The sequence below is a fragment of the Oncorhynchus nerka genome, linkage group LG8 (assembly GCF_034236695.1).
Source record: "Oncorhynchus nerka isolate Pitt River linkage group LG8, Oner_Uvic_2.0, whole genome shotgun sequence".
NCBI lineage: Eukaryota > Metazoa > Chordata > Actinopteri > Salmoniformes > Salmonidae > Oncorhynchus > Oncorhynchus nerka.
In genome coordinates, this window is record NC_088403.1 from 28,286,558 (window position 1) to 28,312,584 (window position 26,027).

The following is a 26,027-nucleotide window of genomic DNA, read 5'->3' on the forward strand; positions in this document are numbered from 1 at the left end:
GTCACACTGAAGACCTATAGGTTCACCACTATACTAACCTGTCACACTGAAGACCTATAGGTTCACCACTGTACTAACCTGTCACACACTGAAGACCTATAGGTTCACCACTGTACTAACCTGTCACACTGAAGACCTATAGGTTCACCACTGTACTAACCTGTCACACACTGAAGACCTATAGGTTCACCACTGTACTAACCTGTCACACTGAAGACCTATAGGTTCACCACTGTACACTGAAGACCTACCAACCTGTCACACTGAAGACCTATAGGTTCACCACTGTACTAACCTGAAGAAGACCTATAGGTTCACCACTGTACTAACCTGTCACACTGAAGACCTATAGGTTCACCACTGTACTAACCTGTCACACTGAAGACCTATAGGTTCACCACTGTACTAACCTGTCACACACTGAAGACCTATAGGTTCACCACTGTACTAACCTGTCACACTGAAGACCTAAGACCTAGGTTCACCACTGTACTAACCTGTCACTGAAGACCTATAGGTTCACCACTGTACTAACCTGTCACACACTGAAGACCTATAGGTTCACCACTATACTAACCTGTCACACTGAAGACCTATAGGTTCACCACTGTACTAACCTGTCACACTGAACCTGTCACACTGAAGACCTATAGGTTCACCACTGTACTAACCTGTCACACTGAAGACCTATAGGTTCACCACTATACTAACCTGTCACACTGAAGACCTATAGGTTCACCACTGTACTAACCTGTCACACTGAAGACCTATAGGTTCACCACTGTACTAACCTGTCACACTGAAGACCTATAGGTTCACCACTGTACTAACCTGTCACACTGAAGACCTATAGGTTCACCACTGTACTAACCTGTCACACACTGAAGACCTATAGGTTCACCACTATACTAACCTGTCACACTGAGACCTATAGGTTCACCACTGTACTAACCTGTCACACTGAAGACCTATAGGTTCACCACTGTACTAACCTGTCACACTGAAGACCTATAGGTTCACCACTGTACTAACCTGTCACACTGAAGACCTATAGGTTCACCACTGTACTAACCTGTCACACTGAAGACCTATAGGTTCACCACTGTACTAACCTGTCACACTGAAGACCTATAGGTTCACCACTGTACTAACCTGTCACACTGAAGACCTATAGGTTCACCACTGTACTAACCTGTCACACTGAAGACCTATAGGTTCACCACTGTACTAACCTGTCACACTGAAGACCTATAGGTTCACCACTGTACTAACCTGTCACACACTGAAGACCTATGGGTTCACCACTGAACCTGTCACACTGAAGACCTATAGGTTCACCACTGTACTAACCTGTCACACTGAAGACCTATAGGTTCACCACTGTACTAACCTGTCACACTGAAGACCTATAGGTTCACCACTAACCTGTCACACACTGAAGACCTATAGGTTCACCACTGTACTAACCTGTCACCTGAAGACCTATAGGTTCACCACTGAAACCTGACCTGAAGACCTATAGGTTCACCACTGTACTAACCTGTCACACTGAAGACCTATAGGTTCACCACTGTACTAACCTGTCACACACTGAAGACCTATAGGTTCACCACTGTACTAACCTGTCACACTGAAGACCTATAGGTTCACCACTGTACTAACCTGTCACACTGAAGACCTATAGGTTCACCACTGTACTAACCTGTCACCACTGAAACCTGACCCTATAGGTTCACCACTGGAAGACCTATCACCACTGTACTAACCTGTCACACACTGAAGACCTATAGGTTCACCACTGTACTAACCTGTCACACTGAAGACCTATAGGTTCACCACTGTACTAACCTGTCACACTGAAGACCTATAGGTTCACCACTGTACTAACCTGTCACACTGAAGACCTATAGGTTCACCACTGTACTAACCTGTCACACTGAAGACCTATAGGTTCACCACTGTACTAACCTGTCACACTGAAGACCTATAGGTTCACCACTGTACTAACCTGTCACACTGAAGACCTATAGGTTCACCACTGTACTAACCTGTCACACTGAAGACCTATAGGTTCACCACTGTACTAAGACCTGGTCACCACTGTACTAACCTGTCACTGAAGACCTATAGGTTCACCACTGTACTAACCTGTCACACTGAAGACCTATAGGTTCACCACTGTACTAACCTGTCACACTGAAGACCTATAGGTTCACCACTATACTAACCTGTCACACTGAAGACCTATAGGTTCACCACTGTCAACCTGTCACACTGAAGGCCTATAGGTTCACCACTGTACTGAAAGACCTATAGGTTCACCACTGTACTAACCTGTCACACTGAAGACCTATAGGTTCACCACTGTACTAACCTGTCACACTGAAGACCTATAGGTTCACCACTGTACTAACCTGTCACACACTGAAGACCTATAGGTTCACCACTGTCAACCTGTCACACTGAAGACCTATAGGTTCACCACTGTACTAACCTGTCACACTGAAGACCTATAGGTTCACCACTGTACTAACCTGTCACACTGAAGACCTATAGGTTCACCACTGTACTAACCTATAGGTTCACCACTGTACTAACCTGTCAAGAAGACCTATAGGTTCACCACTGTACTAACCTGTCACACTGAAGACCTATAGGTTCACCACTATACTAACCTGTCACACTGAAGACCTATAGGTTCACCACTGTACTAACCTGTCACACTGAAGACCTATAGGTTCACCACTATACTAACCTGTCACACTGAAGACCTATAGGTTCACCACTGTACTAACCTGTCACACTGAAGACCTATAGGTTCACCACTGTACTAACCTGTCACACACTGAAGACCTATAGGTTCACCACTGTACTAACCTGTCACACTGAAGACCTATAGGTTCACCACTGTACTAACCTGTCACACACTGAAGACCTATAGGTTCACCACTGTACTAACCTGTCACACTGAAGACCTATAGGTTCACCACTGTACTAACCTGTCACACTGAAGACCTATAGGTTCACCACTGTACTAACCTGTCACACTGAAGACCTATAGGTTCACCACTGTACTAACCTGTCACACTGAAGACCTATAGGTTCACCACTGTATTAACCTGTCACACTGAAGACCTATAGGTTCACCACTGTACTAACCTGTCACACTGAAGACCTATAGGTTCACCACTGTACTAACCTGTCACACTGAAGACCTATAGGTTCACCACTGTACTAACCTGTCACACTGAAGACCTATAGGTTCACCACTGTACTAACCTGTCACACTGAAGACCTATAGGTTCACCACTGTACTAACCTGTCACACTGAAGACCTATAGGTTCACCACTGTACTAACCTGTCACACTGAAGACCTATAGGTTCACCACTGTACTAACCTGTCACACTGAAGACCTATAGGTTCACCACTGTACTAACCTGTCACACTGAAGACCTATAGGTTCACCACTGTACTAACCTGTCACACACTGAAGACCTATAGGTTCACCACTGTACTAACCTGTCACACTGAAGACCTATAGGTTCACCACTGTACTAACCTGTCACACTGAAGACCTATAGGTTCACCACTGTACTAACCTGTCACACTGAAGACCTATAGGTTCACCACTGTACTAACCTGCCACACTGAAGACCTATAGGTTCACCACTGTACTAACATGTCTATAATAGATATGACGGCTGTTAAGAGACTGCATTAATGTATTAAGAAAGGAGTGTATATATTTGGCCTGGTGAAGCGGTTTTACGTTCTGACTGAATGGAAGCTGATAATTAGGAGTTTTTTACTCCACTGGGCCTGGGGAAAAAGTACGAGTCCTCACTGTCCGAGACAGATTCAAGACCGACTACAAATGTATCCGACACAGAAACAAGACCGAGACGCTCAATATGTGAGTTCACTGAGTGTACTGTGAATAGCCTCTCTCTCAACATCTATATGAAGGCCAACAAGGCATAAAACACACCACATACACTACACTAGAGATACACACACATGCAGGCATGCACAAAACACACAGAGGAGAAAGAAAATATACACACACACAAAACGCAGAGAGAGGGGAGGGGGGAGTAGAGAGCAGCCAGTGAGAGGAATAGAGATTAGGAGAGAGACGGTGTTCATAAATGCTTTATATCTACTGAAGGAGCCTCATACTGTCAATAACAACATCCACAAGTCCACGCCATCATATTAGACAGAGAGAGGGGAGGGGGGAGTAGAGAGCAGCCAGTGAGAGGAATAGAGATTAGGAGAGACGGTGTTCATAAATGCTTTATATCTACTGAAGGAGCCTTTTGACTGCACAAAAAACCTGTGCCCTTCTCATACTGTCAATAACAACATCCACAACCACAGGTCCACACCATCATATTAGACAGAGAGAGGTGGGTAGAGAGAGGTGGGTAGAGAGAGGTGGGTAGAGGGGGGGTAAGAGAGAGGGTAGAGGACAAATAAAAGGGATGAGAGAGAAAACAGGGATGAAGAGGCACGGATGGATGGAGAGGGGTAAGAGAAGAGAGGACTGGCATGGAGGGAGGGGTGAAAAAGAGCAGAACGATTTTGTCAGATTGCCGATTGATTGCAGCCGACGAGGAACAGAATGTTAGCATGGTTTATTAACAGAGAGTAGAAAGAGGAGAGAGAGCAATAAAGATGGAGGGAGAGAGAGGAATGAAAAGCACTCTTCTGGTTGTGCAGAGCTAGATGGAGGAGATGAATGGGAGGGGGGGTTATAGACCACTCTACACCAGGTCCCTGCACTCTTCACTGGGCCCCAGCACCCAGGAAGAACCCCTTCACCCCCGTGACCCCAGGGCTCCACTCAGCCTCTGACCCACATGAATTAACTCTGCTGCTGCAATTATTGACCACACCACCCTCTGGTTAGAGTGACTACACGGGAGAACACTATACTCTGTGTGTGAGTGTGTGTGTGTGAGAGAGAGAGAGAGAGGGAGAGTGAGAGACGGGAGAGACAGAAATAGATCATTGGGAGGTACAATCAATAAAGCAGGAGAGAGTGAGATTGGGAGGTACAACCATAGCCTGTGTTGAAGAGAGTGAGAGACGGGGGTTGGGAGGTTGGTGGCCTGTGTTGAAGAGAGTGAGAGACGGGGTTGGGAGGTACAACCATAGTGGCCTGTGTTGAAGAGAGTGAGAGACGGGGTTGGGAGGTACAACCATAGTGGCCTGTGTTGAAGAGAGTGAGAGACGGGGTTGGGAGGTACAACCATAGTGGCCTGTGTTGAAGAGAGTGAGAGACGGGGGTTGGGAGGTACAACCATAGTGGCCTGTGTTGAAGAGAGTGAGAGACGGGGGTTGGGAGGTACAACCATAGTGGCCTGTGTTGAAGAGAGTGAGAGACGGGGGTTGGGAGGTACAACCATAGTGGCCTGTGTTGAAGAGAGTGAGAGACGGGGGTTGGGAGGTACATTCAGCCAAAGTGGCCTATGTTGAGAAGATTGGATCTTTGACAATATCTCCTTATGTCCACTGTACCTTCAGACCAGATTAGGACACACAGCACTTTACACTTTACAAATCCACCACAACTAACTGTGGAAAAACGGCTCCAAATTAAATCCTCAAAATGCTGTTTCCTGGCTAACCCTGAACACACTGAGTAGGCTTCCAGCACTGCACTGCTCTCCTATCCAGGCAACTAGCTTCACCACTGAGGCATGCCAATACACCCCCCCGTTGTAAAATCCACCTGCAGTCGCTCACTAATTGGACTTGGGTAGACAGCTAACAAAGCGTATGTCTTGTTATGGCAATCTAATTGGCTGTGCTGCTTTAGGAAAGAATGAAATAAATCAGTGTTCTGACTCAGGTCGGCCCGGTCTCTACTGAATCCATTAGAGGAGATAATTGTGTTGGGAGGCAAAGCGTTTGCCCAGCGTTGCCTCAGCGTTGTGGGAGAATGCGGTTGAATTAGAATTGTAACGGTGAATGTGTGCCACTGGAGAGCTGGATGCCCCTGGATACTACAGTGGGAAACCCCAGAGTGGATGTACATGGAGAGTGGTGATGGAGAATCAGATACTGTGAGCTGTTATTATATTTCAGCGTGTGTGTTACTGATATGGGGTGTCGTTCTTTCAGACACCATGTCCAGAGAATTGTGCAGTATATACAACTTGCTAATGAAGACATTACACCCATTTTGTGTGTGTGTGTGTGTGTGTGTGCGCGCACATGTGTGCATGCTGTGCCTCTGTACCCAGGAGGACAGGTGCGATCATTAAGATGAATGACAAAGTATGTCCCCTGCCAACACACACGCACACACACACACACACACACACACACACACACACACACACCTGTGCTGTACACACCCGGCTAGACAACAGACGCAAACAAACCTGGGATGCAAACTCTTGGAAAGAGAGGAGGACTGTCTTTGTTTACCCCTCTGGCCCTCTCTCATCCCCCTCTCTCAGTGCTAAATCAAATTCTCTCTCGCTCTCTCCACTCATCTGTTTATTGACTCTTAACACATTAAAGCAACAGCAGCCAAACTAAACTGTCCAGACTGCACTGGCCAGCGTTCACACAGACACACACAGCATCCATCAGATAGTCTAGGCCTGGGACCAGACTCAACTCAACTAGCAGTTGCCCTTCCTGCAGAATAACCATCTAAAGACAACCAGACCACTCAGACGGGAAACACTGTCTACGAACTCACTGGTGTTAAATGCATTCATTGTGCCATCTTTACATGAAAAATATATGAATACATTTTCTCAAAGCATCAGTAACAGTATGTGTAAGGAGGAATGTGTGTATCAACTGGAAATGTGTATCTACCATCAATAGATTAGAGAAGAATGGAGAGAGTAGTCAAGAGAGAAGGAGAGCTGTTGACCTGGCCTCTGGATCACCAAGGCCGACGTAGCACACTCCCTCAACCATCTAACTGAGACCACTCTGAAAATATGGTCATTCATTTAAGCTAAACAGACCGGGGGAAAAGGGGCACAGTTTCCTTGACACCAATGAAATGGGAATTGGCTCCTGTGCAACTGTGGAGCCGAGGGGGGCCATTGCGGCTCCACCGTGTGAGAGGGCTCTGACAAGGCCATGTCGCGCTAGAGAGTGCTTACTTAACGACGAGAAAACAACAGCGCCTAAAGCCTGGGAATATACAAGCCTAGACAGAGCTCTGTCAAACAGCCAATTTCCTGTTTAATCCAATCCTCCATTTTACAGGCCAGAGAAAGAGAGAGAGCGAGAGATTGTTGAGTGTTTACAGTCTCAAGGAAGAGATGAGAGGCTGTTCTCCCTACTTAAAGTAAAGTGTCTATGAGTGACACTCTCCCACACTTTGACTCATCAACCAGATAAATCAGAGCGACTCAAGGGCTTAGCAACAGAGGAAGACACAATGGAGGAAGAGGGGAGAGGCTGATGAGAGCAAAGTATTGGCCTCATCCGCTACGGAGAAACAAAGAGGAAGAGAAGTCATCCAGAGGTTAGGGACACAGACAGAGGAGGAGATGCGGAGAGATGGAGAGGCAGAAAGGGAGAGCGAGAGAGACACACAAGCATGAACACACTCAGACACACACACATACAAACACATGACAGTGAGCTTAGGCCGAATGATTTGATTTAGGCGTGTCCCTGTCTCCTCTTGGCAGACTGGTGAATTGCTGTGTCAAGGCTTGTGGGAACTTGTGACTCAGAAAGAGAGAGAGAGAGAGGGATGGAGAGAGAGATGAAGAGGGAAAAGAGAGAGTAAAACAGAGAGATGCTGTGGGGATGAGGAGGTGAGGGAAAGCGCTTGCTCCTTCTCTTCCATTCTTCCTTTTTAATTTCTTTATTTAGTGAAGATAAATCAAATATGACATTAACAGGTGTGTGTCTGCAGTGGCCCTTACCAAAATCTCCTCTCTCTCCGTCTCCCTCTCCCCCATACATCTTCCATCCGCCTACTCCCACTGTCTCCTCAAGCTGCCTGTCATCACAGTGCATTCTGTTGTCTCGCTCTCGCTCTCTGTGTTTGATGTGTGTCTGCTAATGTGGCAGCAGCATTGTCTCATTGTCGGCTCTGCTGCCTCTTTTGTTTTCTCTCTGACTTGACAAGTTCATCAGGAAAAGGCGGATGAGATGAACATGTATATATTAATTGTGTTTTGTGTCAAAGACACAGTTTCAGAGAAATATCAGGCTGGAATTGATGGAATTGATACATGTGTACTTGTACAGTATGCCTTTGTGTTCATTGCTTGCTTGTGTATTGTGTAGGATTGCATAAGCAGTGAGTGAGTGATTCTCCATCTTAACTTTGTTCGGCTGAGCGCTCTGGCTGTTGTGTGTGTGTATGTGTGTGTGTGTGTGACTGTCTCTCTGCCGTACCTTTGCTCTGTGGAGGGTTCTGGCTGCGGTCTCGGAGGATGTTGATCTGATAGACGGCGCCGTAGGGCTCAAACAGCTCCTTCAGCTCCTTCTCTGACCAGGAGCGAGGGATCTGGCCCACGAACATCTTGATGGCGTCGGGGTCGGGCTGGTCCGAATGCTCCAACGCACCGTTCATCTTCCCGGCCGTGCCGTTACTGAAAAGAGACCACAGGGGGGTGCTAGGTTACATATCAGATCATAGAAGCTACACTACCGTTCAAACGTTTTGGGTCACTGAGAAATGTCATTTTTTTGCCCACTAAAATAACATCAAATTGATCAGAAATACAGTGTAGACATTGTTAATGTTGTAAATGACTTTTGTAGCTGGCGTACAGAGGCCCATTATCGGCATCCGCCACTCCTGTGTTCCAATGGCACGTTGTGTTAGCTAATCCAAGTTTATCATTTTGAAAGGCTAATTGATCGTTAGAAAACCCTTTTGCAAATATGTTAACACACCTGAAAACTCTTGTTCTGATTAAAGAAGCAATACAACTGGCCTGACATGGACATGACATGGAAGATGTGAAAGTACACAGTATTGACATTCTCAGGAAGATGGGAAGGAGAGGTCCACTGGGGTAGCAGCTGGTTCAAGGCTGGGTGCACTGTGCAGCCTGTAATGTTCCATTTATGCCCCCCCCCCACACACACACACAAAATGTATTTTTTTTTAAACATCCCGCACCTTGAAAGTACGTCTTGGAGAACATACATCCACTATTGGACGTCAAGATATCACCTCGCCATTTGCGAGACACTTTAGAACAAAATCATTCTATTAATGAAATTGCGTGGCGTCGGGATGGAGAAGATTCATCCATCAGTAGGTGACTTTGACAACACATTACTCCAAAGAGAAGCCATGTGATTATATACATCCAATGATCTATCTCCACGCGGTTTAAACAAGGAATTCGACTCCACCTCCTTCCTATAAGCCACATTGAGACTGTTACACAAGCACGCTGTTCCAAATCAGATTTTGCATATCGTTTAATGAGGTTGGCCCCACATATTTATGAACGGCTGTGCCCGATGTCCTTCGCGGTGGGCTGTCACATTAATTGATGTGACGTATTTAGGGGAGCGGACACCTGCGGCGATTGATTGGTGAGTTGTTCTTCGTGCCCTCTCCCGTCCCCTATAATTCTGTCTCTCTTTGTGAATAATATCTATACAGGTAGACCAGAGGGGCCCTGATTGGCAGATGAGGTACAACCCTGATTGGAGGCACCTGCTGCTCATCTGTTGATTTGACCTACACAATGAAGAACGCTGTAAAGCTGAAGCGTCTGTGTGCGTTATCCCTGAAGCAGTGAAACATTTAAAACCTTGAATAACGAAGTAAGCTTTACGAAACATATATATTTTTGGGGTGCGATTATACCTCTTTGTTCAGCTCAAAATGATAAGCAGCACAATCCTTAGTAAGGGGAGCTTCCGTACATACATTATTTAATCCACATAACATGATTTCAAGAAAACACAATTCCCTCGGAGCAAGTAGGCCTAGCTCTGAGCAAGTAGGCCTAGCACTCCACTATAAAAGTACAAGATAAAAGAGGACAGCAACACCAGGGAACGTGTGGGTCTGTTTTTTGGTTTTGCTATCCTTGTGGGGGCCAGAAGTCCTCACAAGGAATGTAAAAAAACAAGGACAATTTAGACAAGTGGGGACATTTCGCCGGTCCCCACAATGAAAAATGGTTAGGTTTAGGGTCACAATTAGGGTTAGGTTTGGAATTAGGGTTAGGGGTTAAGGTTAGGGAAAATAGGATTTTGAATGGGAATCAATTGTTTGATCCCCACAATGATAGTAAAACCAATGTGTGTGTGTGTGGTGATGAGCCGAGTGTTGTTGTGTTCATGCAGGTCTGGCTCACTCTGTAGAAGGGACTTAGTCTGCTGAGTGCTGAGGGCCTGGACTGTGTTACAAAACACTACATGACATGGTACCATAACACACACACACACCATACACTTTTAAAAACACTACATGACATGGTACCATAAAACACACACACACCATACACTGTTAAAAACACTACATGACATGGTACCATAACACACACACACACCATACACTGTTAAGTCAGTTCATGTTTCTAAGCCTCTGTAACCTTTCATTTTCCTGCTTCTTTCTCTCTGCTCACGTCGTCCATGTCACGAATCACATTCAATAGTCCTAGTGTGTGTCAAATAAAAATGTGAACTTGGCAAGCTTTTTAAAAGAGAAAATGTGCAATGTGCACACAAACACGCACACACACACACACACGACTCCCTGAGGGAACAATCTGGGATCACAATGGCTTGTTTTACATCTTAACGATTTCTCTAAAACGTCCGCCAGCCTCGAACAATCAGCACAGTTGCCATTGATCCCAGGGCCAGCTGCATGAATAGGGCTGGAACGTACCAGCACACACACAGTCCCAGTCTCCACTTCAGCCTGTGGTGCCACGGAACCAGACTACAAACCCAAACTAAACAAGCTAAAGTCCATGTGCTGCTTTATCGCTCCACTTTCCCTGTTGTTATTCTCCACAGGAGAAAGGAGAGAGCATTATCTTGAGAGGCAGAAACAAAACAAGCCCAAATCCCTTGCTTGGCTAGCTGACAGGCGTAATACCACTCTATAAAGCTCAGGAGGAGAGAGAGAAAAGGGAGGGAGGGAATCAAAAAAGTGAAGAAGCGAGAAGGAAGAGAGAATAAAAAGAGAGAACGAGGGGATGGAGGGAGGGAGAACATACAGACCTTTGAACACGGCCCATCCATCTCCTGCAGAAAGAGCCCAGGCGTTCGGCAGAAACGCCCAATTCTTTAAAGGACTTAAAGGACATGTCAAATAAATGACCAAGCCAGAGAACGAGGGAACGAGCAAACGAGTGCTAACGGTCCCCGCGGCAACCCCTCCACTGTAAGCTGGACGATAAATCCCAGCCACAGCGCCGAGGGGACCGGGCAGGAGTTACGGCCCCAATGAACACCAAGCGTTACGCCAACGTTCACACTCATAAAGCAGAGTGTTGCTTGAACGTTAGACATTTAAAAACGGGATATGAACGGCTCCCCTGGCACACAGCACAGCCATGACACCTGCAGTATATCCATCCCTAGACACCCCAGGCTGGAAGCACAACAACAACCCACTAACACACTGTAAAAGGCTTGTTAGTGTGTGTGTGTGAGTGAGTGAGTGAGAGAGAGAGAGAAACAATTCCCCTTTGTTGTGTGTTTGTTTGAGGTCTATAGGGATGAGGCACAATACGCCTTTGAACCATTCACCCTGCCCATCACAGGCCCCACTGCCAACATGCCCCATTACACAGCCGTGCACGAACATACGGCTCTATGAATGCTTATAAAACGTCATAATCTGTTATAAGATACACACTGCATGAACGTGGAGGTATTTGGTCTCTGTGGGTTGGTGATGGCTGTGAGAAAGTGACTGTTCAGTATAAAGGAATGAGCTTCTCTCCCCTTCACCCCTGCAGCCCTGGCTGACAAGGTGTTATTGCAGTCAGTGTGTGAGTGAACCTGAAACAGCAGGAGTGTGTCCCGGGGCACAGATTAAGTCATTGAGTGGATCAACTCCTGCCATAGCCTCTCCTTCTCTCCCTCCTTCCCTCCTTCTCTCCTCTCTCTCCCCCTCTCAATTTGAGCCAATTGTCTGCCTTAATGGCTTAACTATTGCTTCCATCACTCCAGTCTCCTTTGCAGCACAGGGCCGTGACTGAGGGGTGATCTACAGTCTTAGCCAAGGCCTGTGTGTGTGTGTGTGTGTGTGTGTGTGTGTGTGTGTGTGTGTGAATTCCTTGGCAGGGACCATTATGAGACCTTCCCCCTCTCCATAAAGTAGAGCAGCTGAGTGATCCGGTGTGTGTGTGTGTGTGTGTGTGTGTGTGTGTGTGTGCCTCTGTCTCAATTGCACTATGGGTTTAAACACAATAGAGAAAGTTCAACTTTCCCAGCAGTACCAGACAGTGGCAGGAAGATAGCTGAGCTGGCTGTGAACCAGTGAAGCATCTATAAGAGAGATTCTAACATAAATGCTATTCACACCTCAGATCTGCACCATTAGGGATATAGATCAGAATGTTATTGGCTGCTGGTAGCATATACAAAGCTAAAATTCGATAGGAGGATGTGTTTACCAAAAACAGTGCTGTCTTGAGTACAATTTCTCAGCTGGAAAGGCCACTTGTAACCTTACACAACTATATTACATACAGGGAGTGGAGATTTCTGACCTGACTGGGAAAAACCTAGGCTCTAGTTCCAAGGTATTCCTAGTGAATCCTGTACACAGTAGGAGGGACTCTGTCTCAGTCACATCAATGCAGGAAGGAGAGTGGCAGACGCCCATGGGAGAGAGAGAAACAGGCAGAGAGAGAGAGAGACGAAGAGACGGAGAGAGAGATGGATGCAGGTGAGTGGGGCCAGCAGTAAGCACAGCGTTGAGCACAGCATGGCCTCTCGGATTCGCACACACACACACACACACACACACACACACACACACACACACACACACACACACACTGTCGTTTGGGGAAAGTGGCTCTGGTACACCCTGCTGTTCTTTCCCTCTGTTTTCATTTCCACTTGAACACACACACACACACACAGACCGACACACCCACCCACATCAATCAAACATCTCTCCAACACACGCACCTCCATTCCACTCCTGGACATCAATGGAGTTGTCCCATGCTAGGCCCCTCTGACACTAGTCATCAGAACATGGTTGGAGGTGGTGTAACCGTCCCACATGAGGAACTAATCTAGTAGACAACAAGAGTGAGAAACATCAGTCTCAGCTCAGACCAAATGACAACGACTACAACAGTGACTGCAACAGCGACTACTACAACAACGACTACAACGACCACTACTACAGCTATAAAACTCCTATCGCTACTCCTGCACCACTAGACCAAATGACTGTCGATACACCCTAGAGTAGAGCAGACTTATCAAGGGCCATGGAAATGGCCACCCAACTCCTTTGTTGACAGGTATGGGAATGTTTGAATAAGTGTGCTTAGTTTGACTCGGAACATGTAGGCTAATAAATAGGCCCTTAATGGACTGATCCAACAATAAAACAAGTCAATAAAGTATCTTATATAACGGGAACAAGCTTTCAGGAGCTGCGGTTGAACAGTGAAAGGTATTCTGTGGTGCATTCTGGTCTATTGAGGCATTGCAATACAGTGAGGATCACCTCCCACGACTGGTGTGCAGGAAGAAAAGACACAGGCAAGAGAGAAACATCATGGGAATGCACAGACAGAGTTCTCATTATTACGTGCACTCTGTGTGTGTCTGTGTGTGTGTCTGTGTGTGTGTGTGTGTCTGTGTGTGTGTGTGTGTGTGTGTGTGTGTGTGTGTGTGTGTCTGTGTGTGTCTCTGTGTGTGTGTGTGTGTGTGTGTGTGTGTGTGTGTGTGTGTCTGTGTGTGTGTGTGTGTGTGTGTCTGTGTGTGTGTGTGTCTGTGTGTGTGTGTGTGTGTGTGTGTGTGTCTGTGTGTGTGTGTGTGTGTCTGTGTGTGTGTGTGTGTGTGTCTGTGTGTGTGTGTGTGTGTGTGTGGGGAAGAGAGAAGTTGCTGAGTATGTCCTCAGTATTGCTCATCGCTGTCGCCCACACACAGCCTGTATACTTCAGACTGAACAGCCTGGAGAAATCATCAACCTGAGAAACATATTCACTCAAACAGCAGTTCCAGCCTAATACAACTGTCATAAAGCCCCTTCATAGTCTCTCTCGTTACTTCCTGTCTCCCTGCTCTGAATGACTTCTATATGAATGATGCTTTAAGCACAACTTTTGACAGCTTGTTTTTTAAAGCCTAAATGTGTGTGTATGTCAGGAGGGGGGGTGAATCCCCATACACAACTATTAGTCCAGGCCTGCAATCCCCAGGAGGGTAGAAGAATTAGGGAGGTCTAAACCACAAAGCCAGGATTGGCCAAATCCCAGCAACATCAAATTGACTCTGTAATGTCTAACATCCTCCTCCTTCTTTTCCTCCACCTCCCCTCCCCCCCATCCCATCCCGCTCTCTCCCCCAAACCCTGTTACCATAGTTTATAGTGCATATTTATACCCCAAACCATTGGTTACCAAATATTTTATGAGTAGACTTTTCTATTCTGTCTTTTTCACTATAAATCATTTTTTGTTGTTGTTTTTATTTAACTAGTCGGTTAAGAACAGATTCTTATTTACAATGACAGCCTACACCGGCGACGCTGGGCCAGTTGTGTGCCGCTCTATGGGACTCCCAATCACTGCTGGTTGTGATACAGCCTGGAATCGAACCAGGGTGTCTGTAGTGATGCCTCTAGCCCTGAGATGCACCACTCAGGAGCCCACATGGGGATATTACGTTGATATCCCTAATATTCAGTGAACATGAGCATAAATATTTTATATATAGATATGACATTTTCTCAGATTTAAGTTGATTCAAATGCACAAAAACTGCAGTTTTGGTGCCTCTACTACAGCCGTAGTACCAAGATTAGAAACTATTCTGAAGAATTAGAAACCGCTGTACTCTCTCCAAGACGTTTGGAGTGGATAGGTAGTCAGTGATGCAGAGCGGGAAGAAGAAGACCAGGGTTGAGGGATATCTGGGATAGAAGACCTACCGAAATACAGACAAATGAGGACGAAGGAGATTATTATTGGGCGACTACTCGTGAACTTCTGGGTGAGGGCGTTCTCACATTGTTGGTTGTTATAAAAACCAAGTGTGTGATTAGTTGAATCAGGTGTGTACGGGAAGACAAGAACAAAAGCCGAAGTCCACATTGATCTCTGTGGATATGATTGGACCCCCAGTTGGTACGTTTTTTAAACATTTGGAAATGAAATCAAATAGGTTATTTAAGAGGTGGGTGTATTTGGAGCACCCGTGGGTTTAAAAGGGTACATTTCGTACCCATTAAGCCCAGCCCGGACTTTTCAGACATAAACAAATATTGTTCGTGAAGTCAGAAAACTTCACGAGAGATTCATACTTCATTTTATCTCCACTTTTCTTCAGGAAATAAGGACAGCGTGTTCGAAATGTCTGAACGTATATTTTGGTGGGTTTAATATGTGCACGTACACCACCCTCTCTCATCAACTCCCATTCCCCTCCCACCAATCTCTCACATGGTTGAGAGATGAGAGGCCCTGTGTGTGTGTGTGTGTGTGTCTTGCAGTTAGCGCGCGTGTGTGCGTGTGAGGGGCAATGGGCTGTGATTGCCTGGCGTAGCTGGCCAGTGCTCTGCCAAAACTCATCATCCGACTCAACGGCGGCGAAAGCGTCTCATTTGGCTAATGCTGCTCCACACACCGGGCCAAGGAACCGGGACAGATCAGAGAACAGAGAGAGAGACAGTACCACCACTACTAGCCCCGATGATGTATTTAAGGGCTGCAGTGTTTCATTCACACTCCATCCCAAGGTCAGGGCGCCTTTGTGTGTTTGATGAAGCCTGATGTGGAGCGGTCTATAATAGTGGTATTACTGGGAACAGGAGAGTAGGCGGAGGACAGAGTAACACTTAACACCTTGACTGCTGTGTGTGGCTTGCTTCAACAAGGACCCCCGTGCTCTTTCCTACACCTCGGCCGTAACTCCTGAACAACGGAGAGCTGGGGAGGTGAACACAGACAAAGAGGAGGAGGACAAAGGGAGCGAGAGGAGATAAAAGAGAAGGATCGAGCTGAGAGAGAAGGGAGGGAGAGGGATGGAGGGAGGGAGGGAGAGATACAGAATAATAGATTATCAGGCATGTGTTGCCAAGAATCTAAGGAGTGTAAGCCGCAGAGAGAAGACGACTGTTGGGATCCAGTTCACAAACTGTATTGATTGAACATGATCACTTGCATTCTATTGGGTTCAGTAGACCTCACAACGCAATTATGTCTCATTTGTCAACAGTGCTTTGGGGAGTTTAGACTCCGAGTACTGACTGCTGCTACTATGGTTCTCTCTGTACCAGAGAAAGATGGATAAAGTGGCTATCATCGTTATTAACATTGGCAACGCAGGTTTCTTCTCCGCATGCCAATACAGCCTGTGGAATTGAGAATGGCCCATGTTTCTCACGGTGTCAGACTAAAGGGGAATTGACACGTACAGCAAGGGCGGGCGGACACACACGAGCACACACATACAGACACGCGCCCACACCTCCCTCCCCCGGCTGTCCCTGCGGTTGTGTAAATGTGTTGTTCCGAGAGAAAGCTGCAGGTGTTCCTGTGTGGAGGACAGGCAAAAACCTTGGCTGACACTTTAATACACCCCCATTACTGGTAACACCACCTCCACAGACACACAGAGAGAAAAGAGAGAGGAGAGGACAGAGAGAAGGGGGGTAGAGAGAGGGTCAAATTGAAGCACGAGATGGTAGAGAGGAAGAGAGAGGGGGTTGAGGGCTAAAGGTGGGCCGAGAACAGGAGTGAAACAGACAGCAGGAAGGAAGGAAGCCATTTGTTGGTCAGTCAGTCTAAGAGGGTAACGGAGTGTTGAGACACAGTGTTTACCTCTCTGCTTTTAACCTCCCCTGCAGAGCACACAGACAGGGCCAGAGGAGAAACTACACTGAACAAAAATAGAAACGAAACATGTAAAGTGCTTCATGAGCTGAAATGAAAAATCACAGAGAAATGTTCCATGCACAAAAAGCTTATTTCTCTGTAATGTTGTGCAAAATTGAGTTTACATCCCTTTCAGTGAGCATTTCTCATTTGCCAAGATAATCCATCCACCTGACATCAAGAAGCTATTTAAACAGCATGATATTTACACAGGTGCACCTTGTGCTGGGGACAATAAAAGGTCACACAATGCCACAGTTATATCAAGTTCTTAGAGAGCGTGCAATTGGCATGATGACGGCAGGAATGTCCACCGGAGCTGTTGCCAGATAATTGCATGATCATTTCTCTACCATAAGCTGCCAACATCGTTTTAGAACATTTGGCAGTACGTCAAACCGACCTCACAACCCCAGAACACATGTAAGCAAGCCAGCCCAGGACCTCCACAGCCGGCTTCCGGCTTCTTCATCTGTGGCATCGTCCACGGGGGAGGGGGGGGGGGGTGTTTCTGTGTGGAGAAAAACTATTTTTGATTGGCTGATTGGCTTTCCATGGCTGCACCCCAGTCCAGTCATGTGAAATCCATAGATTAGGGCCGGATTAATTTATTTAAATTGACTGATATCCTTATATTAACTGTAACTCAGTATCTAACTCAAAATCTAACACATTTTGCTTTCTATTTTTGTTCAGTATACATCAACATGACCACAGACCAGAGTGAGTGTTTATTTCCTCTGTACAAAACATTAAGAACACCTTCCTAATATCGAGTTGCACTCCCTTTTGCCCTCAGAACATCTTCAATTCACTGGGACATGGACTCTACAAGGTGTCGAAAGGGTTCCACAGGGATGCTGGCCCATGTTGACTCTAATGCTTCCCACATTTGTGTCAAGTTGACTGGATGTCCTTTGGGTGGTGGACCATTCTTGATACACACGGGAAACTGTTGAGAGTGAAAAACCCAGCAGCGTTGCAGTTCTTGACACAAACCGGTGCGCCTGGCACCTACTACCACCCCGTTCAAAGGCACTTAAATATTTTGTCTTACCCATTCACCCTCTGAATGGCACACACACAATCCATGTCTCAATTGTCTCAAGGCTTAAAAATCCTTCTTAATGTCACACCCTGATCTGTTTCACCTGTCCTTGTGATTGTCTCCACCCCCTCCAGGTGTCGCTTATTATCCCCGGTGTATATATCCCTGTGTCCTGACTACCAGCCTGCCTGACCACTCTGCCTGTCCTGACTACCAGCCTGCCCTGACTACCAGCCTGCCTGACCACTCTGCCTGTCCTGACTACCAGCCTGCCTGACCACTCTGCCTGTCCTGACTACCAGCCTGCCTGACCACTCTGCCTGTCCTGACTACCAGCCTGCCTGACCACTCTGCCTGTCCTGACTACCAGCCTGCCTGACCACTCTGCCTGTCCTGACTACTAGCCTGCCTGACCACTCTGCCTGTCCTGACTACCAGCCTGCCTGACCACTCTGCCTGTCCTGACTACCAGCCTGCCTGACCACTCTACCTGTCCTGACTACCAGCCTGCCTATCCCCTTGTACTGTTTTGGGTTCTGACCTGGTTTATGAACTCTGGCCTGTCCTGACTACCAGCCTGCCTGACCACTCTACCTGTCCTGACTACCAGCCTGCCTATCCCCTTGTACTGTTTTGGGTTCTGACCTGGTTTATGAACCTTGCCTGTCCTGACTACCAGCCTGCCTGACCACTCTACCTGTCCTGACTACCAGCCTGCCTGACCACTCTGCCTGTCCTGACTACCAGCCTGCCTGACCACTCTACCTGTCCTGACTACCAGCCTACCTGACCACTCTGCCTGTCCTGACTACCAGCCTGCCTGACCACTCTACCTGTCCTGACTACCAGCCTGCCTGACCACTCTGCCTGTCCTGACTACCAGCCTGCCTGACCACTCTACCTGTCCTGACTACCAGCCTGCCTGACCACTCTGCCTGTCCTGACTACCAGCCTGCCTGACCACTCTGCCTGTCCTGACTACCAGCCTGCCTGACCACTCTACCTGTCCTGACTACCAGCCTGCCTGACCACTCTGCCTGTCCTGACCACTCTGCCTGTCCTGACTACCAGCCTGCCTATCCCCTTGTACTGTTTTGGGTTCTCACCTGGTTTATGAACTCTGGCCTGTCCTGACTACCAGCATGCCTGACCACTCTGCCTGTCCTGACTACCAGCCTGCCTGACCACTCTGCCTGTCCTGACTACCAGCCTGCCTGACCACTCTGCCTGTCCTGACTACTAGCCTGCCTGACCACTCTGCCTGTCCTGACTACCAGCCTGCCTGACCACTCTGCCTGTCCTGACTACCAGCCTGCCTGACCACTCTGCCTGTCCTGACTACCAGCCTGCCTGACCACTCTGCCTGTCCTGACTACCAGCCTGCCTGACCACTCTGCCTGTCCTGACTACCAGCCTGCCTGACCACTCTACCTGTCCTGACTACCAGCCTGCCTGACCACTCTGCCTGTCCTGACTACCAGCCTGCCTGACCACTGACTGTCCTGACTACCAGCCTGCCTGACCACTGACTGTCCTGACTACCAGCCTGCCTGACCACTCTACCTGTCCTGACTACCAGCCTGCCTATCCCCTTGTACTGTTTTGGGTTCTGACCTGGTTTATGAACTCTGGCCTGTCCTGACTACCAGCCTGCCTGACCACTCTACCTGTCCTGACTACCAGCCTGCCTATCCCCTTGTACTGTTTTGGGTTCTGACCTGGTTTATGAACCTTGCCTGTCCTGACTACCAGCCTGCCTGACCACTCTACCTGTCCTGACTACCAGCCTGCCTGACCACTCTGCCTGTCCTGACTACCAGCCTGCCTGACCACTCTACCTGTCCTGACTACCAGCCTACCTGACCACTCTGCCTGTCCTGACTACCAGCCTGCCTGACCACTCTACCTGTCCTGACTACCAGCCTGCCTGACCACTCTGCCTGTCCTGACTACCAGCCTGCCTGACCACTCTACCTGTCCTGACTACCAGCCTGCCTGACCACTCTGCCTGTCCTGACTACCAGCCTGCCTGACCACTCTACCTGTCCTGACTACCAGCCTGCCTGACCACTCTGCCGGTCCTGACCACTCTGCCTGTCCTGACTACCAGCCTGCCTATCCCCTTGTACTGTTTTGGGTTCTCACCTGGTTTATGAACTCTGGCCTGTCCTGACTACCAGCATGCCTGACCACTCTGCCTGTCCTGACTACCAGCCTGCCTGACCACTCTGCCTGTCCTGACTACCAGCCTGCCTGACCACTCTGCCTGTCCTGACTACTAGCCTGCCTGACCACTCTGCCTGTCCTGACTACCAGCCTGCCTGACCACTCTGCCTGTCCTGACTACCAGCCTGCCTGACCACTCTGCCTGTCCTGACTACCAGCCTGCCTGACCACTCTGCCTGTCCTGACTACCAGCCTGCCTGACCACTCTGCCTGTCCTGACTACCAGCCTGCCTGACCACTCTACCTGTCCTGACTACCAGCCTGCCTGACCACTCTGCCTGTCCTGACTACCAGCCTGCCTGACCACTGACTGTCCTGACTACCAGCCTGCCTGACCACTGACTGTCCTGACTACCAGCCTGCCTGACCACTCTACCTGTCCTGACTACCAGCCTGCCTATCCCCTTGTACTGTTTTGGGTTCTGACCTGGTTTATGAACTCTGGCCTGTCCTGACTACCAGCCTGCCTGACCACTCTACCTGTCCTGACTACCAGCCTGCCTATCCCCTTGTACTGTTTTGGGTTCTGACCTGGTTTATGAACCTTGCCTGTCCTGACTACCAGCCTGCCTGACCACTCTACCTGTCCTGACTACCAGCCTGCCTGACCACTCTGCCTGTCCTGACTACCAGCCTGCCTGACCACTCTACCTGTCCTGACTACCAGCCTACCTGACCACTCTGCCTGTCCTGACTACCAGCCTGCCTGACCACTCTACCTGTCCTGACTACCAGCCTGCCTGACCACTCTGCCTGTCCTGACTACCAGCCTGCCTGACCACTCTACCTGTCCTGACTACCAGCCTGCCTGACCACTCTGCCTGTCCTGACTACCAGCCTGCCTGACCACTCTACCTGTCCTGACTACCAGCCTGCCTGACCACTCTGCCGGTCCTGACCACTCTGCCTGTCCTGACTACCAGCCTGCCTATCCCCTTGTACTGTTTTGGGTTCTGGCCTGGTTTATGAACTCTGGCCTGGTTTATGAACTCTGGCCTGTCCTGACTACCAGCCTGCCTGACCACTCTGCCTGTCCTGACTACCAGCCTGCCTATCCCCTTGTACTGTTTTGGGTTCTCACCTGGTTTATGAACTCTGGCCTGTCCTGACTACCAGCCTGCCTATCCCCTTGTACTGTTTTGGGTTCTCACCTGGTTTATGAACTCTCGCCTGTCCCCGACCTGCCTTTGCCTACTCCCTTTCTTATAATAAATATTGTGTCTGCATTTGGGTCTCGCCTTGTGCCCTTATACTATAAACTGTCTCCTCCCCTTCATCTACACTGATTGAAGTGGATTTAACAAGTGACATCAATAAGGGATCATAGCTTTCACCAGGATTCACCTGGTCAGTCTGTCATGGGCTCCCGAGTGGCGCAGCGGTCTAAGGCACTGCATCTCGGTGCTAGAGGCATCACTACAGACACTCTGGTTCGAATCCAGGCTGTATAAAAACTAGCCGTGATTGGGAGTCCCACAGTGTGGCGCAGTACTGGCCCAGCGTCGTCTGGGGTTCGGCCGCCATTGTAAGTACGAGTTTGTACTCGACTTGCCTAGTTAAATAAAGGTTGAATAAATCAAAAAGAGCAGGTGTTCCTAATGCTTTGTAGACTCAGTGTCTACTTCATGTCTCTGGTGAGATACTGTATTTCAAAGGGAGCTGAAGGGTATTTGAGCTCTGGTGCTCTGTCTCCCTCTACATTAAAAACACACACAAGACAGCATTGACCTAACCAGTGTAGCATTTTGTCCACGTGAACACACCACACACACCCAGTCTAATTCTCCAGTGTCTTGTCACAGAATGTGTTCAGGTCCAACATTTCTCAGGCATGAATAATTTTATAGGTGGATTAACGTGTACTTTAAACCACATCACTGTGCAGCTGTGCTGTTCCCTCTCTTTCTCCCTCTCCCTCTCCCCCTTCTTCCTCCTCCTCCTCCTCCTCGTCCTCTCTCTGTTCGTGTTTCATTCCCTCAGAGTTCCATCAACATCTAGACCACAGTCACTTCCACAATGTTTCAATGGATTTCCAGAAACACTGTTTCAGAAAAGCCCAAACAACAGTGGTGGTGACAGAGCGGTTGGGAAGGCAGGAGCGTGGAGATGATAGACCAGTCTCCATGCCTGCACCGTGCCGCGCACGCCAGGGAAAGTCACATCCCGTGCCTGGGAACGCCAGAACATGACCTAATCCCTGTCATCCCCTTATTATCTCGATAATGGCGCTGGGGGCGGAGCTGAGACGGTGATGCCATTAGCGGATATTAGGGCAGGCGCACGTTTTCATTGGGCTTCATGGGCTGGAAAAACTTTGTCATGCATACCAATTAGCACTGAGGAACAGATGCCTCAATGAATGTGCTGCTGCCTACATCTCAACACGTGACAACAACGACCTCGTCAAACACACGCAGCTGCACTCACCCGTATACACCACGGAGACAAAGCAAAAACCTCTCTCACACACACACACACACACACACACACACACACACACACACACACACACACACACACACACACAAAACTAGCAACCCTAAACCCTCTGAAGAGAACCCAGGCATGTTGATATAGCAGAGGCTGCAACATCTCTCCTCTCCTGTTATCTGGTTCTCTCCTCTCTTCCCGACATCCCCCTCTCCTCTGCTCCTCTATCACGTCTCCTCCCATCCCAGGTCATGACCTACAGAGAAACCGCCCGGGAACGGGCTGCTCTAAACTCTCTCTGAGGAGAGGACCATATGCTGACTGTAAGCTGGGCAGTGTGTGTGTGTGTGTGTGTGTGTGTTAGAACAGGGAGTATCTCTATGTGAAGTCTATAGAGCTGAAAGATGGTTTCTCAGCCTTTAACTATATTTTAACCTTGACTGTATGAATGAGGTGGTACTATTCAACCATCTTCTTTTGTCAGACAGTAGATGCACACAGTGGATAAGCAATTACACATCAGAAAACCAATTCAGTCCTTCCCTCTCTCGTCCGCCTCCATCTGTCTCACGTCCTATAGACACAGAGGAGGACACTGATAGACGGGGTGAATAGGGTTGTGTGTGAACCTTGTTTGTGAACCGAGTGCCCGCGTGAGAGGGCACAGGTGTGCGTCGCCTCATTGAGCTCTTTATGCTAGCGAGCGCCGTAGCGCCGGCGTTAGCCACGGCTCAGTGGGTTTGAATGTCGACGCGCTGACGCGCTAGCGTAGCAATCCCAAAGCCCATTGATCTGTCTCTCACACACATAACAGAGAGAGGAGAGGAGCTCTGATTCTCTAGGACTACTAGGATGCCTGAGACGCACAGAGGGCGAAACACACAGGGGTGTACATGGGGGTAAATACACTGAGGTAAAGTGAGTGTATAGGAATAACTATACTAGGTTAACTGCCGTAGACAAGGGGGTTATGCTCAGAGTTGCCCCTAAGCACAGATTTAGAATCAGTTTATACCACCCCAAGTTCTAACCTTAATCATTAGGTGATTAAAACATAAACTGACCTTAGATCAGCATTTAGGGTTACGGCGTGCATTAAGTGTGTACCAGGCTACTGTGATACGGTGTGACTGGTGGGTGTATATTTAGTCATGTTGTTCCATTTCAAACCCATTATGGGTACCTTCGGGACCAGGGGGATTTAACAACAGCTGCTGACCCTAACGACAGAGAGAACATCACACACACACTTTCCACTTTCCATGTTGTCTGTTGTCTGTAGCTTGTGAGGTGTGGAAACACTTTGTTGCTTTTATGTATTTTGTCATGCTGCTTTTTGTTCTATGTTGCTCTGTCTGTATGCTACGTCTTGCTTGTTCTATGTTGCTCTGTCTGTATGCTACGTCTTGCTTGTTCTATGTTGCTCTGTCTGTATGCTACGTCTTGCTTGTCCTATGTTGCTCTGTCTGTATGCTACGTCTTGCTTGTTCTATGTTGCTCTGTCTGTATGCTACGTCTTGCTTGTTCTATGTTGCTCTGTCTGTATGCTACGTCTTGCTTGTCCTATGTTGCTCTGTCTGTATGCTATGTCTTGCTTGTCCTATGTTGCTATGTCTGTATGCTATGTCTTGCTTGTCCTATGTTGCTATGTCTGTATGCTATGTCTTGCTTGTCCTATGTTGCTCTGTCTGTATGCTATGTCTTGCTTGTCCTATGTTGCTCTGTCTCTATGCTATGTCTTGCTTGTCCTATGTTGCTATGTCTGTATGCTATGTCTTGCTTGTCCTATGTTGCTCTGTCTCTATGCTATGTCTTGCTTGTCCTATGTTGCTCTGCGTGTGCTCACTGCTCAATGATTGTCTATATTGTAATTGTTTTTAATAACCTGCCCAGGGACTGCGGTTGAAAATTAGCCGGCTGGCAAATACCGGCACTTTTACTGAAACGTTGATTAATGTGCACTGTACCTGTAAAAATAAAATGAACTCAAACAAACACACACACACACACACACACACACACACACACACACACACACACACACACACACACACACATACTACTAGTGGCTCCACTCTTCACTTTCTCCTCTCTCTCCATCTCCTCTCTCTCCATCTCCTCTCTCTCTTTCTCCTCTCTCTCTTTCTCCTCTCTCTCCATCTCCTCTCTCTCCATCTCCTCTCTCTCTTTCTCCTCTCTCCTCTTCTCCTCTCTCTCTTTCTCCTCTCTCCATCTCCTCTCTCTCTTTCTCCTCTCTCTTTCTCCTCTCTCCATTCTCTCTCTCTCTTTCTCCTCATCTCCTCTCTCTTTCTCCTCTCTCTCTTTCTCCATCTCCTCTCTCTCCATCTCCATCTCCTCTCGCTCTTTCTCCTCTCTATCTTTCTCCTCTCTCTCTTTCTCCTCTCTCTCTTTCTCCTCTCTCTCCATCTCCTCTCTCTCTTTCTCCTCTCTCTCTTTCTCCTCTCTCTCTTTCTCCTCTCTGCAGTGGAAGAGGCGCCACAAAGATCTTTGTGTTCAGGATGAGGGTCGAATGCTGAGACGGTAGTACCTCACATCTGCCTCCCACTCCCAGACTCCATCCCCACGTGTGTGTGTGTTTCCACACTCCAGACTTGGAAATATCCCCAGGCATAACCAAAAACACACTTCAGAATGTTTGAGTGCTTTCCAAACTTATTAATTGACTAAGGCAAAATTAAACAGGGACAATTAAATAGCAACTGGAGCATGCCGGAATGGAGCATGCCGGAATGGAGTGTGTGTGTGTGTGTGTGTCTCCCCACTCCTCCTACAAGGCCTGGTTCTGCAGGTAATTAGTGGATTCGTGGTCTAATTAATAGCCTATGAATAGCTGATCTGGGCTCAGTGCTTCAAGGTTAGACACCTGTAGTATTGATGGAAACCAAGCTGTTTCTCAGGGTTTATTCAATTACACACTTAAAGTAAATACAGTATTGGCAGCCGGCAGACTCACATCTGTGAACCTGGAGAGAGAGAGGGAAGGGAGGGACGGAGAGGAGGGAGGCTGTTCTTGGAGAAAGAGAAAGCGAGAGCATGCAATCAGGCAGTTGGAGGAAAAGCGAGCGAGCTGGAGAAGACGTGTGGAGAGTCCAACGATGATGATGTCAGAGCAATTAGGGAACACGCACCAATCACTGGGGAACCAATGACCTATGAGACAAAGAACATTCTACAGAGTCAATTATTCAATCATACAGGCACCTGGCAACAGGGAGAGAAGAAGAAAGAAGAAAGGCAGGGATAGATGGAGAA

General features: G+C 48.0%; 1 protein-coding gene across 18 annotated transcripts in view; it reads right to left on the reverse strand.

The window, feature by feature from the left end:
* Window positions 1-26,027, reverse strand: part of LOC115120621 (CUGBP Elav-like family member 2) — a 297,017-nt gene that overhangs the window by 126,770 nt on the left and 144,220 nt on the right. For all 18 annotated transcript variants that reach the window (XM_065021642.1, XM_065021629.1, XM_065021641.1 and 15 more), the window contains one exon: window positions 8,394-8,590. In XM_065021642.1, coding sequence (XP_064877714.1) covers window positions 8,394-8,590 — 197 coding nt within the window. The remainder of the gene's footprint in view (window positions 1-8,393; window positions 8,591-26,027) is intronic.